This window comes from Muntiacus reevesi, chromosome 21, assembly GCF_963930625.1.
Source record: "Muntiacus reevesi chromosome 21, mMunRee1.1, whole genome shotgun sequence".
Lineage (NCBI taxonomy): Eukaryota > Metazoa > Chordata > Mammalia > Artiodactyla > Cervidae > Muntiacus > Muntiacus reevesi.
The window spans coordinates 42,596,465-42,611,533 of NC_089269.1; the positions used below are offsets into that span (position 1 = coordinate 42,596,465).

Genomic DNA, 15,069 nt, shown 5'->3' on the forward strand with positions numbered 1-15,069 from the left:
GATAGTCGTTGGTAGTTTTTGTTTTAAAGCCCACTTAGCTTAACCTTGAGTTACCAGTTATGTCTTTGTGTGTGTTTAACATGAATGCCAATTCAATTTAACTCAAATATTTACTGAGTACCTGGTTTATAGAAAATTAGGTCAAGTATTTAATAAAAGTCACATAGGCCTCATAATAAATACAATCTCTTGAATAAACAGGGTAAGCTATTAATCCTACCACGAGGGCCCACTGAACATAATTTTTACATTTTAAGTTTCATTTTGAGCAGTTCTATCTACATCTAAGGGTCCATATTTCTGACTTTCACACTTTCTTAAAATAATTTTTAAATGGAATGAAACTCATACTATGTTGTGATTACCATATCAATCAAATGGAGTTTTTTGATACCTAAGATTTTTTGCACAATCTTTCTATTTTTATCACGCCAGGAATTATTTCATCATTACTCATTAATTATTTCAACTGTGCTAAGAAGACCAAATACTAAAATAAAAGAATGAGGGAATTGCCTAGAAAGATGATGCAATAGGGGAATTATCAGAGTTTTATTACTTTGTTCCCAAAATATTGCATCATCTTTCAAGAAGCAATGAAAGAAGTCTAGGGACTTTCACTGCATGCAAGTGAAAATAAAAAATTCTCATTTTCCACACTGGCAAATGAGAGAAAATTGACAGGAGATGTGTTACAATTATTAAACAAATCAGAAGATGACTGAAATTGATTGCACAAGTAAAACCTCAGACCATGACTCTTCAGATGATGATGGTCTAGATGAATTTTCTCAAGCCCAAGAACTGCAAAGTGAGCAATTCATTTCTAAGAACAAAAAGAAAATATGGCATTCTCATTCAGTCAGTCATTCTACAGGAAGGATGACATCATTCAGTATTTTGCAACAAAAACAGAAACTATTGCTAAAATTGCTAAAAACATGTGGTAGTATTCTTTCCGTCTTTATGATGTGTGTGCAACAAATTTTTATGGTGTTTATATAACAGAACCAGTTCAGAAGTTGACAAATACCAAATGCAAGAGTATCTTAAAAGTGATGAGAAGAACTAACACAAAATGTATAAAAAAAGGACTGGATTAATGATGTCCATGAGTGTTTATAAATCCAAACTTGAAAATATTTTCTAATTTATAAAATAGAAGATAGCACTGCTTTTTCTTCAACAAAATTATGAACTTTTAAATTTAAAAGTATTGATTTTTTAACAATTATCAAGTGAAAATGCAGGTGCAACAAAACGACCAGCAAGTATGAGGTCAGAACCGAGTTAGAGATGTATTTGATCCTGGAATCAGTATTCCTAACATGGTTATACTTCGGGTTCATGCCTGGGGGCTGATTAGCTGCTACTTTTATTCAAAGGATACTGCTCATTTCGGAAATCCTTACCTTCAAAACCAGGAAGAGATGAAATAAAAATCTAGCTTAACTGTATTTAAGTTTTAATTCAAATTAAAATATTTTTAGAAAATTAAGATATTTATTATATTAATTCTTACTAAAATTTCTAAATGAAGTTATTGCTCACCATCCTTTTAATTTTTGTGAATTGTTTGCAAAATAATTGAAAAACAAAAATTATATTAATATAAAGAGCCTGCTGCACCCAGAGAGTCACTGATGCGGGCCTGGCTTTTCCAGGGCAGTGCAGGCCACGGTGATCACCAGAACTGATTCAGTGAACGTCATGAGGCATTATGTGTCCCATCTGCACATGCAAGCATGTTCACCACTCCCCTGCCCCCCCGACACACATAACCAAGGAAACGATCCTGAGCTACAAAATACAGACTCAAGGAAGGACATGGTGAGCTGCAGGCACAAGCAATCACTCATCTAGATCAATCATAATGGGTCCTTTTTCAATCAAAAGGAAAAAAAAAATCATCTAATTATCCAGGAAGATATATGAGGTTACCTGTCAGCACATACTCACTAATGCCTGCAACTCTCAACATATGAAGCTATGTCTTTTGATTCTGCTTTGAAAAAAATGTAAGGATATAGTCCCGAGAGGCAAAGGCTGTTATCGGAGAACTAGAAGGGTCTGCCTTTAAGTTTTTGCTCTACAAAATCCATCAACCCCTGTGAATTATGCGGTTTCTCGTCAGATTCTGCTGTTCCAGATGGGAGCATCTCCAGGTCCTCACTCTCAAGGTTAGACTGGATATGTGACTGGTCTTACATGTTAGTTTTTCAAGGGAATTTTCCCATGGAAAAATTCTCACCCAAGGTGGCTGGAGTCTGTACTCTATTAACATAGGTAAGCTGCATTACTGATCACATAATTAGGTATTCTGAGGTGGCCTGAGAACGCAGTCATTACGTGCTAAGTTGCTTCAGTTGGGTCCCACTCTTTGTGACTCCATGGACTGTAACCACCAGGCTTCTCTGTCCATGGGGTTCTCCAGGCAAGAATAACTGGAGTGGGATGCGATGCCCCCTTCCAGGGGATCTTGCCGACCCCGGGATGGAACCCCAGTCTCTTGTGTCTCTTGCACTGTCAGGCGACTTCTTTACCACCACTGTCACCTGGGAAACTCCAATCATTACAACACTGAGAAATAAACACTGAGTTACTTACAAATAAATTTTGGGAACACTAACTGATTTGTTTCTACTCAACCCTTGAAAAGACTTGCCTCTTTTTCAAATGAGGTCATAAAACAGAGCTCATCCCATAAAGAATGTTCCTCCAGATGCCTCATTAGCAATAGGGTAACACTCATCTTCCAAAACAAATCTCACTACCTACCAGTCAACAAAGAGCATTAAGCTGTGGATCAAATTTTATTCTGGAGGAGCTGAGTTCCTTTTTCTTTTTCCCTTTCAAGTCATATGGTGTCTCCTAAGGACTTGTCAAGCAGGATGTGTGAAATTCTTATTTTGATCCTGCATTTGACGTGTCACAGGCAGGCTTGTTCTGGAGCCCCCCAGCTTGTGTGGGGGTCAGTGATGTAATATCTCCCTCGTGTTGCCCACTAGCTTTGCCAGAAGAGAATGAAGGCATACGTGCCTGCAGGGCTAACAGAAAAACACGTTCAAAAATGATGGGGTGCAAGTGACTTGATACTTTATTCTATTAAGTTCTAACCAATACTTTTTTTTCCAGTTCCAATTTGTCATTTTTTCCTTTCTTTTTTAAAAAATTTTAGTTTGAAAAGTGAAGTATAGTTGACTTACAATGTTGCATTAGTTTCTAGTGTACAGCAAAGTAATGCAATTATAAATTATATATATATATATTCTTTTTTGTATTCTTTTTCATTATAGGCTATTACAAGATATTAAATATCATTCATTCCCTGTGCTATACAGTAGTACCTTGTTGTTTATCTATTTTACATGCAGTTGTTTATATCTGCTAATCCCAAATTCCTAATTTATCCCTCTCTCCCCTCTTTAGCTTTGGCAGTCATTGGTTTGTTTTCTATATATGTTTTTGTTTTGCAAATAAGTTTATTTGTAACATATTTTAGATTCCACATATGAGTGATATCATGTCTTTAACTTCACTTATTATGATAATCTCTGGGTCCATATATGTTGCTACAAATGTCACTATTTCATTCTTTTTTAATAAATGGGTAATATTCTATTGGGGGCTTTTCTGGTGGCTCAGATAGTAAAGAATCCATCTGCAATGCAGAAGATCTGGGTTCAATCCCTGGGTTGGAAAGATCCCCTGGAGGTGGGCATGGCAACCCACTCCAGTATTCTTGCCTGCAGAATCCCCATGGACAGAGGAGCCTGGTAGGTTACAGTCTATGAGGTTGCAAAGAGTAGGACATGACTGAGTGACTAAGTACACAATATTCCACTGTGTGTGTGTGTGTGTGTGTGTGTTCCAGTATTCTTACCTGGAGAATCCCATAGACAGAGAAGCTTGGTGTTGAGTGTGTGTGTGTGTGTGTGTGTGTGTGTGTTCCAGTATTCTTACCTGGAGAATCCCATAGACAGAGAAGCTTGGTGGTGTGTGTGTGTGTGTGTGTGTGTGTGTGTGTGTGTGTGTGTGTGTGTGTGTGTGTGAATCCCATAGACAGAGAAGCTTGGTGTTCTTTGGTCACAAAGGTCAGTCATGACCTAGCGACTTAGCACAGCACATATCTGGATACACACACATACACACACACTGTGTTCTTTCTCTGTTCATCTGCTGATAGACACTTAGGCAGCTTCCATATCTTGGCTATTGTAAATAGTGCTGCAGTGAGCACCGTTGGAGTTCATGCATCTTTCTGAATTAGAGCTTTCTCCAGATATGCGCCTAGGAATAGGATTTCTGGTCATATGGTGAATGCTAAGTCGCTTCAGTCATGTCCAACTCATGTGCAGCCCTATGGACCACGCCCGCCAGCCTCCTCTGTCCATGGGATTGTCCAGGCAAGAATACTGGGGTGGGTTGCCATGCCCTTCTCCAGGGGATCTTCCTGACCCAGTGATTGAACCCAGGTCTCCTATGTCTCCTGCACTGGACGGTGGGTTCTTCACCACTAATGTCATCTGGGAAGTGCCAGTCAGTTACACATGGACATGTATTCACTCCTTTTCAGATTCTTATCCCACATAGGTCAATACCAAGTATAGAGTCCAGTGAGATTTCTTTCATGATTTTGTAAAACTTTTTTGAGAAACAAATCATCAACCACACTGTTTATACTCACAGGGTTTCCTTCCAGTACTCTCCTTGCATGAACTTTAAGGGATTAACTGAAAGGGATTAACGAATACTTTCTCACACTCCTGACTTTCACAAGGTCAGTCTCTAGCGTGTGTTAGCATGTGGGCATGGTTTCTATGTTCAGTTTTTAAAGGAACTTCCATACTGTTTTCCATAGTGGCTGCACCAATTTACATTTCCACCAGCAAAAGGAGGACTTGCTTTTTATCATGCCTTCTCAAGCATTTATTATTTGTAGCCTTCTTAATGATGTTAGGTCATCAAATAGTGATGATTAGGTATATCCAGTAACATTAATATCCCAGCTGATGTTACAGCATGAATAAGAAATGGAATTAACTGGTGGGATTAAACGTCAACCTTAGAAAGCTCAGAAGCAGTTAAAGGGGGAAGTTAATTTTCCCCACATAAGGAGAACTGATGAAAATATCTTTACAAAATGTTAAGGGTATCAATAAATCCAGGATATTCAAAGGAATATGTAAAAATCCTTACCCCCTGGTTCCATCCTGGCCAGAAAGAACCAAAAAAAAAAAAAGAAGAAGAAGAAGAAAATGAACTAAATGCCTGAATTAGGGAGGTGATTGTTATAAAGTAAGGGTGAAATCCCTAGGACCAGATTAGTATTTTAGGTCTAAGATCAGAAGATCGTATTTAGAGAGTAATGTCAAAGCTGGAGACCCTGTGGGTGCAGCATCTCTTAGTGATGACAGGGTTCAAGGTGTAACTGTTGCAGACAGCAGAATGGCACATAAATGTAGGGGATCAGGAAAGATCCAGCCAACATTTCAACTGAATGTCAACCTGGATGGTGATATTACTGAACACAGAGATAGGTAAGATGACCACATGACCTACTTTTGTCTAAGCCCTTCAGTTAAGACTGTGGTCCTAGTGTCAAATCTAGTTTAATACACTAGTTGCTCCAGTAATAGATAATGCAATAAATTAAAAGAAAAACCAAAGCAGTGTTAAAAAACAGTATACTGGTATTCTATAGTTTGGCGACTGTAACAAAGAAGACACATAACCAGAGGGATGGGTATCGAAGTAGGTATAGTTACCTACTTTGACATGGGTAAATAATAAATAATGAGAGACTCATAATAAATAAATGAGTGACTCGAGGCCAGAAGGGGAAGCGCTGTGGATCTCGTTCCAGGACCAGTGAGATGGGATGTAGGAGAAGAACGGGCCACTGAAGAGGGTTTCATAAGATACAATGTTAGAAACACTTTCAATTAGCTCAGTATGTCAGAAGGAGGGTAGGAGGAAAAGATCAAGACACATCAAAATCTATTCCCAGTAAACAGCAGGTTTTATAAGATGTAAAAAAAAAATGCATTAAATACAGAAGAGAGTCTGGTAAAAGTCTGTCACTCTCAGGAAAAGCACAAATGCCCACATTTAATTACAAAAAGTCCCTCATGTATGAATGATCATGAATGGTGGGTCAACAGCCTTGATACAGGGTTACAAGTACACAGCTGGCTCCATATGATTTTAAGAGCAACCATGGAGCTGTCTTGGTTTATTCACCACCATCTGGGTTGTTTACTAAGTACTGAGTCAATTCAGTGATGAGAAGTGGTCATGCATCCAACAAACCAGGAGAAAAGAAAATAAATGGCTGAACACCCCCAAATTTCCCTTTTTAATACTGACTGCACTGGCATTGGGTGGTAAGAGCCCTCAGGACAACTTTCTCACGAATTCACCCTTAAGCCTTCAAATCCATGTATGACTGAGGAAGAATATGAAAAAGCCATCAAAAAAACTAAGCAACTCCAAATTTTAGACAAAGTAGCAATGAAATCCAAACCAATGGACATTTCTATACCCGGCACATGGAACACAGCGGAGAGAGCCAACCATGGGCTAGAATGCAACGCTCAGAAGCTTTCCCACTGACAAGCCCGGTTCTCACTGATGTTTCCTGCCCCGGGAGCAGGAGTTCATACTGTTTAACTTACATCTCTTAGAAACATAAAGAAATACTGTAAGCATACAGCTCACTTTTCCTTTCTTTCTTTCTCCTGTGGTTTAGAATTTGCTTGTTCTGCTACACTGAACTCAATTTTTCTAAATCACGTAAAAGAGGGAACACAAGAAAGCTTAACTAATAAGAAGAGAGTTATGGTAACAATTGGTAACACACCAAAGAGAAGCCTGCATTATTAACTGATAAAAATGACAATTAGGGATCCTCAGTGTACATAGATTCTTATATATCTGTAAAATAGATATGTATTTTTGTAAAACTATTTTAAAACAACAAAATTCTGTAAAGCAATTATCCTCCAATCAAAAAAAAAAACTAAAAAAATTCTAAAATATATTATTAAAAAACCTGTGCTTAATTACATAAAAGTCAGAAAACTTTACATTAATTACTATAAGCCCTACAAGTCATATTTAATATTCTACTTGGGAATTTGTAACATTTGGGAACATCTGAGAAAGTACTGCAGGAAAAAGTGAAGTGTTACATCATCATCACTTTTGGGGATGTGACTAAATCAGATGGCTTTTCTAACCCAAAGATTTAGATTTTATAATTTTATGATCTGAATACAAATGATGCCTTCAAATAAAAATAAAAATCTATAAATTATGGGATTTAGATTCCAAAGAAAATGAGGTGAAAATATATTTATTAATAATCACAGAAACCAAAGTCAGTTAAAGAACTTTAGCAAACATTTATGATTGCCTCTGACCTCATTTATAAAGGACAAGATGACAAAGGCAAAAAACCCACAAAAACAAAAACCCACGCAAACAGAAACAAAATCCTTCTTAACAAAAATTCAGATTTAGCCAATGACTGATGAAATAATCCCCAAATCCCCTCCCCAAATTTCTAAACTACAGACCAAAACAGATGGCCATGTCATTCATCCAGATCTCAAGTCTCTGCAGAACTACCAGTGACCTATTATAATACCAGTGGAATTTTGATTCCAACTTCTGAGGGTAAAATAAAATAGTTACAATTAATTCAGTGATGGATGATTAAATATACTAAAATTAAACGGTAGGCTATAACCAGAACAGAACTTCATGCTTAGATTTTATTCCATAAAAGCAAACTTCAATGGGAGGGGGAGAGATCATATAAATAAGAAATAGAAAGACATACATTTATAGCAGAAACAAAACTACATGTTAGATGTTCTGGCACCTAAGAGAGACGAAACGCAAAGGTCACCTTACCTCCCATCTGCATAGTCTGTGTCTGCTCCACCCCACCAGACGTCTGAGTCATCTTCCTCTGCATCTGCTGAGTCAACATTGTCACTTTCCTCGGCCAGTGGGCAACATACGAATTCCACCCCTCTGAACTTGTCAATTCCACAGGGCAGCAACATGCCATAGTCATGCAAGTTGGTACTCTTCTCACTACAGGTCTACAAAAAGTAAGGAGAAAACAGCAAGTGCTGGAGTAAATGTGCTTCATTTTAAGAAAATCCAATTATAGCAAGACCAGCATATTGAGACCAATATTACGGTGGAAAGAATCATTTGCTTTTTGAGTGGATTTGCAGTAGTTTCTTTAGCACAAGTGACTTTGGTACCCTTAATTTTTAACTTTTGATACTTATTTAATAGAGATACGTTGTTATGGGGCTTCCCTGGTGGATCAACAGCATAGAATCTGTCTGCAATGCAGGAGACATGGGTTCAATCCCTGGGTCAGGAAGATCCTCTGGAGAAGGGAAAAGTTACCCACTTCAGTTTTCTTGCCTTGGAGAATGCTATGAACAGAGGAGCCTGGTGGAGTACAGTTCATAGGGTCGCAAATGACTTAGAAAATAAACAATAAGATGTTGTTATACTATAGAAATGAACAAAAACAATAGGAGTAGAAAAAAATTGGGAGCTAAGACGTAGAAGCCTCCACAGTGAACAGTTATCAGAGAATCAATTCTTTCCAGTCCCGTTAGCATATCAGGAAGTAGTGATGGTTCCACATATATATTCCCCCAACTCACTTCCACTTCCTTTATGGATGGAAGGTACTCTCACTTGGATCTATATCATTCTAGAAACTGCAACTCTCCTGGCTCACTTCCAAAGTAAAAGCCTTGGGAAAAGAAGAAATTATCCTCTGCTATGAATCAGAACTTAAAGTCATTAAAGATTTCTCCTTCAAATCCTGTCGTTTTCCTGGGATTTGTTCAGTTCAGTTCAGTCGCTCAGTCGTGTCCGACTCTTTGTGACCCCATGAATTGCAGCACGCCAGGCCTCCCTGTCCATCACCAGCTTCCGGAGTTTACTCAAACTCATGTCCATCGAGTTGGTGATTCCATCAAACCATCTCATCCTCTGTCATCCCCTTCTCCTCCTGCCCCCAATCCCTCCCAGCATCAGGTCTTTTTCAATGAGTCAATTCTTCCCATGAGGTGGCCAAAGTATTGGAGTTTCAGCTTCAGCATCAGTCCTTCCAATGAACACCCAGGAGTGATCACCTTTAGGATGGACTGGTTGGATCTCCTTGCAGTCCAAGGGACTCTCAAGAGTCTTCTCCAACACCACAGTTCAAAAGCATCAATTTTTCGGTGCTCAGCTTTCTTCACAGTCCAACTCTCACATCCATACACAACCACTGGAAAAACCATAGCCTTGACTAGACAGACCTTTGTTGGCAAAGTAATGTCTCTGCTTTTTAATATGCTATCTGGGTTGGTCATAAATTTCCTTCCAAGGAGTAGGCGTCTTTTAATTTCATGGCTGCAATCACCATCTGCAGTGATTTTGGAGTCCCCCCAAAAATAAAGTCTGACACTGTTTCCACTGTTTCCCCATCTATTTGCCATGAAGTGATGGGACCAGATGCCATGATCTTAATTTTCTGAATGTTGAGCTTTAAGCCAACTTTTTCACTCTCCTCTTTCACTTTCATCAAGAGGCTTTTTAGTTCCTCGTCACTATCTGCCATAAGGGTGGTGTTATCTGCATATCTGAGGTTATGCATATTTCTCCCAGCAATCTTGATTCCAGCTTGTGCTTCTTCCAGCCCAGCGTTTCTCATGATGTACTCTGCATGTAAGTTAAATAAGCAGGGTGACAATATACAGCCTTGATGTACTCCTTTTCCTACTTGGAACCAGTGTGTTGTTCCATGTCCAGTTCTAACTGTTGCTTCCTGACCTGCATACAGGTTTCTCAAGAGGCAGGTCAGGTGGTCTGGTATGCCCATCTCTTTCAGAATTTTCCACAGCTTATTGTGATCCACACAGTCAAAGGCTTTGGCGTAGTCAATTCCCACAAACCAAAATCAACATAAAGCTTTGAAAGCACCCAGTGGTGACAGAGGAAAGATTAATAATTCAACACACATAAGTAAACAATGAAATTTTATAGAGTGTACTTTGACCTCATAGGAATTAGACTTATTTTGTTTCTCAGTAGCAAAAAAAAATTTTTAAACTCAATAAGAAATGAAAAATGAGGTAGTCAGGTGTGTGTGTGTGTGGGTGCTGAGCTGCTAAGTCATGTCTGACTCTTTACACCCCCATGGACTGTAGCCCGCCAGGCTCCTCTGTCCATGGAATTTTCCAGGCAAGAATACTGGAGAGGGTTGCCATTTCCTACTTCCAGGGGATCTTCCTGACCCAAGGATCGAACCCGCATCTCCTGCATTGGCAGACAGATACTTTACCACTGAGCCAGCCACCTGGGAAGCCCAATCAGATGGGTACTGGGCTTTAAATCATCTAGGTTGTTTTCTTAATATCAATTATCTCTGAAACATTTTTATATAAAGACAATGTTGCACAACATATTACTTTGTAAAAGGCAAAATTAATGCTCAATCTTATGTGGTGTTTTTTGCCTAACAGCTTTAAGGCTATGATGCAATGGCTAAGTGGAGCTAGATCAGGGTTTCTCAACCTCAGTACCATTGACATTTTGGGCCAGATCATTCTAGAGGGAAAAGGACACTTGTCCTGTTCACTGAAGAATGCTTAGCAGAACATTCTGGCCCCTGGCCACCAAATGCCAGTGGTATCACCCCTTGTCCCAAAAAAACTGTGACAACCAATACAATCTCCAGGCGCTGGCTCACGTCCTTGGGAAGGGATGCAGAGCGAAACTGACCTCACTCAAGGATCACTGAGCTAAACCAAGGAGCCTAATTCTGGGAGACTGATTTCATTACAAAGAAAAAAAAATTATACAAATTTATCAGAAAAACTTCATAATAAAGGGACAAAGCAGTTTTAAAGGCAATAATATCAAAAAGTGACATTTTATGCTAACTGCTTTATGTCTTATTGGCTTTGCTAAAAGCAGGGGGTTAGTAAAAGTCAGAACTGGTGCCACAGACTTACTCACTATGGAGAAATGATGGTGGCAGCGTGGCTCGCTGAACACAAAATTGGTCGCAAAACTCAGATCTAACTGCACCTTTCATGTCAGTACTGGACAAGCTACTTCCTCCTCTACCACTGTATTCCCCAATGAATAACAGAGAAAAAAGTTAAAACTATAAAAACATGGCACACACACACAAAAAAACTTGGCACATGTCAAATGAAAACAAGACATAAATACAAAAATTTTTTTAAAGATATATTTTAAGGTTTTTAGAGAGTATAAACTTATAGTTTCTAATTTATAACATATGACATAGCATAACAAATCTAACTAAACATAAAATACTCATGGATAGCTTTTAAAAATAATAATAATAACTTATTGATCAACACAGCTGTTGTCTCAAGATAGCCTCTTAAAATATTCATGAAGATTTCTATTTTTAATGTATAATTAAAAAAAAAGCTACATTTATCAACAGACAGCTGTTGCCTCCAAACACCCCCTACAGTGTCACTGTGCATCAGACCTAGGAGACTATCACTTAACAAGGAGGAAGATGAAAGGGTTGGTACCTCTTTGGCCACGGTGTGCCAGTGAAGGTGGGTTTCACAGACATCCATTCTCTCCTGGTGTAAGAATTTGCACTTGTCAGGAACGAGGAGGGCATCGCTCACAAACTCACCAACTGCAAACAAAGAAAACAGCTTCACATCATTTCCATCCGCATCCCAGGGATCTTATCCCGGTGATGGTATCAAGGAAAGACAGGCTAAAAGAACTTCAGAGATGTTACGCTGCTTTTAGAATGATGAAGTAGTCAAACCAGGAAGGAGAAGTATCTTTAGAATTTTGAGTCCTGCTGCCATAAACAGCCAAATTCCTTGTCACTTTACCTTGATGGTTAAAAACTTTCTATGTGTTTAAAGTGAAATTTTAATTTATTGAACGTGAATCTCTGTGAATTAATCATACAAAAACCTGCCACTTAACTGCAACTAGGGTTAAAAAATTACAGATTGACTTCGCCAAGGCGATCATTGGAGAAGAATCAAAATAAATAATCGTCCACACCTCTTTCTTGGACATATTAATCTGAAACTAACAGAAAAGTTAGCATTTTTCGACTTTCTAAATAAAATCTATATATACACATATGTGTATTGTATGTTTATATGCATAATACTGGAGAAGGAAATGGCAACCCACTCCAGTGTTCTTACCTGGAGAATCCCATGGACAGAAGAGCCTGGTGGGCTCCAGTTCACGGGGTCGCAAAGAGTTGGGCATGACTTAGTGACTAAAACAGCAAACAGCATACATAATACATTTGTGACCCCGTGGACTGTAGCCCACCAGGCTCCTCTGTCCATGGGGATTCTCCAGGCAAGAATACTGGAGTGGGCTGCCATGCCCTCCTCCAGGGGATCTTCCCCACCCAGGAATGAATCCAAATCTCTTACATCTTCTGCACTGGCAGGTGGGTTGTTTACCACTAATGCCATCTGGGAAGCCCAAATACAGATAGTTTTCATAGAGTTTAATTCAATTAAATTATGAAAACTGTTCCTTAGACTTTTGCTATAGTTTTTTTTTTAATTGTATATCATGCAAATTATTTCTAGTACTGCTGGTACTTCAGGTATAAAGATATTACCTGAAGTCCTATAAGAATTCACATTCTCATAAATATTTAAGCTGGATAATTATAACATACTGTGTAAGCTGTGGGCTTAATTTCTATTTGCTTTGTTCACTAGTATCCCCAATTTCAGTATAGATTCTGCACAGAGTAGGCAATAAATGTCTTGGTGAATGAAGAAATTAAGTGCTATAACAGAGATAAAGTGATGGATCAACATAGTGAACACATCTGCTTGGGGATACAGGGATGATCTCAAAGTAGAAATAACAGTAGAAATGAGCCTAAAATGGATGAACAGGAATGGGCCATGTAGGAATGAACGCGTTAAGACAGTATCTATCTTGTTTAATATTCTACTACCAATCCATGGTCTAGTTGTAGCAAACAGGACCATACTGGATGGATGTATGGATGTATGGATGGACAGATGGCAAAAGGAAACCTTCTGTTCAAAGAAAGAAAAAAGGACAAACCATATCTGTAGAAGAGGCAGAAGTCCACTATAGCTGGAACATAAGGTAGGTAGGGAAAAATATCCAGAAATAAATAAAAGCCTGGAGAAATATGGTGGACTCTAGTTTTAGAGTCTAAGGTTTTAAATCATTTTGGATGCAAGACAGGCCACAAGACATTTTAAACAGCAATGTCATGCTCGTTTGATTTCCAAACGATAAACTCTTTAATCAAGTGAAAGATGGACTACTGTCATAAGATGATGAGTAAGCAAGGAAACCACTGAGAAAGGTACCATGATCCTTCAAGCAAGACATGCAAGAACAGATTAAAACCAACTACAAAGAAGCAAGGAATATAAGTTGTCCACACGTCAGCAAAGACAAGAACCATTTTTTAAATTTCATAGTATGTTACATGAAATTTTCTCAAATGATACACAAAGAGATAAAGGTTCTAAGAAGGGGGGAAAATAAGCAACTTTTCAAACCCTTTAAACAAAAGGATTCCTTAAAACTCTCTTTCTAAAAATGCATTTTAGTCTGTCTCTAGTTCAAACATGCACGATGCCTCATGAAATTTAAGTATTTATTTTAATAAATAATACTTAGGTAAAAGTCTAAGCAAATCACAGGGGATAAAGAGCCTTATTATTCCTCAAATCTCTGAAACAATTGATGGTGTCCACAGCATTGCATTGTGGGTCACAAAGAATGCAAGAATTATGAGACATGGTGCCCCCAAGGGCTTCATGTGGGTGCTACTTGGTGAGGAAGGAAACTTTGAGTCCATGAATGGCTGGCTTTCCATGTGCATCACTGCAATTCAGCCCCACGACAGCTGTGATGGATCCCTAGAGTGGGACACAAGTGAGTGACTAACACTTTCCCAGAAACACATGTAACGCACCTACCCTGAGAAGGCTATAACCAAGCCCCAGAGACAAACATCAAGATGTAAATTATAAGCAAAGAAATGACATAATAAAGCAAATGATGTCACATTTTTCTTTTGCTTTTACATGGAATACTATAAAACAACAAATAAAACAGATGAAAAAAAAAGATGAGTTGGGCGAATGGGAAACAAAAATAACCTCATCAAAAACCAACACATCTTTCTCCAAGTGGACTCTTCATGGTTTCTCAGGGCAGGCAATCAAACATTGCAAGAATACTTTATACCCGAGACATCCCATTTTCAAGGCCACAGGAGGCCAGAATTGACAGTGGCCTGAAGATGCCTGCCTAATTTACTAGCTCTGCACTGTCAAGCCATACTACCATATACATCTGGGTTTCCCTGGCGGCTCAGATGATAAAGAATTTGCCTGCAATGCAAGAGACCAGGTTCAATCCCTGGGTTGGGGAAATGCCCTGGAGAAGGGAAAGGCTATCCAACTCTAGTATTCTTGCCTGGGAAATCCCAGGGACAGAGGAAGCTTGCAGGTTATGGTCCATGGGGTTGCAAAGAATTGGACATGACTGAGCAACTCAATGGACATGGGTTTGAGTGGACTCTGGGAGTTGGTGACGGAGAGGGAGGCCTGGTGTGCTGTGGTTCATGGGATCGCGAAGAGTCGGACACGACTGAGCGACTGAACTGAACTAGGCAACTAACACACACACACACACACACACACACACGCACTACCATATTTACAAACATCAGAATTACTAAGCAATGTTTTTCTATTTTTTTACAAGTAGTTATCTGGGAAGATTCAATGCCTGGGCCAAAGCTACTAAATCAGTTCATGAGACAATCAGGAAAAGATATCGGATACTCGCAACTTTGTCCTAAAATAGTTCTTGAGGCATAAACTGGATAACAGCTGCCGAACGAAAAAGTGTCCTTTATTACTTGACCTGAGGCCAATCTGCTAAGGAGTAGATTTTAATGCAAAGTCAAAGTCACCGGAAGATATTTACCTTGGTAAAATC

The 15,069-nt window shown here is 38.9% G+C and overlaps 1 protein-coding gene across 6 annotated transcripts in view; it reads right to left on the reverse strand.

Annotated features, from left to right (window-relative positions):
• The window catches only part of APP (amyloid beta precursor protein), a 285,965-nt gene that overhangs the window by 154,748 nt on the left and 116,148 nt on the right, over window positions 1-15,069 (reverse strand). For all 6 annotated transcript variants that reach the window (XM_065913687.1, XM_065913685.1, XM_065913682.1 and 3 more), the window contains exons 4-5: window positions 11,604-11,716; window positions 7,921-8,114 (exon numbers count right to left, since the gene is read on the reverse strand). In XM_065913687.1, coding sequence (XP_065769759.1) covers window positions 7,921-8,114; window positions 11,604-11,716 — 307 coding nt within the window. The remainder of the gene's footprint in view (window positions 1-7,920; window positions 8,115-11,603; window positions 11,717-15,069) is intronic.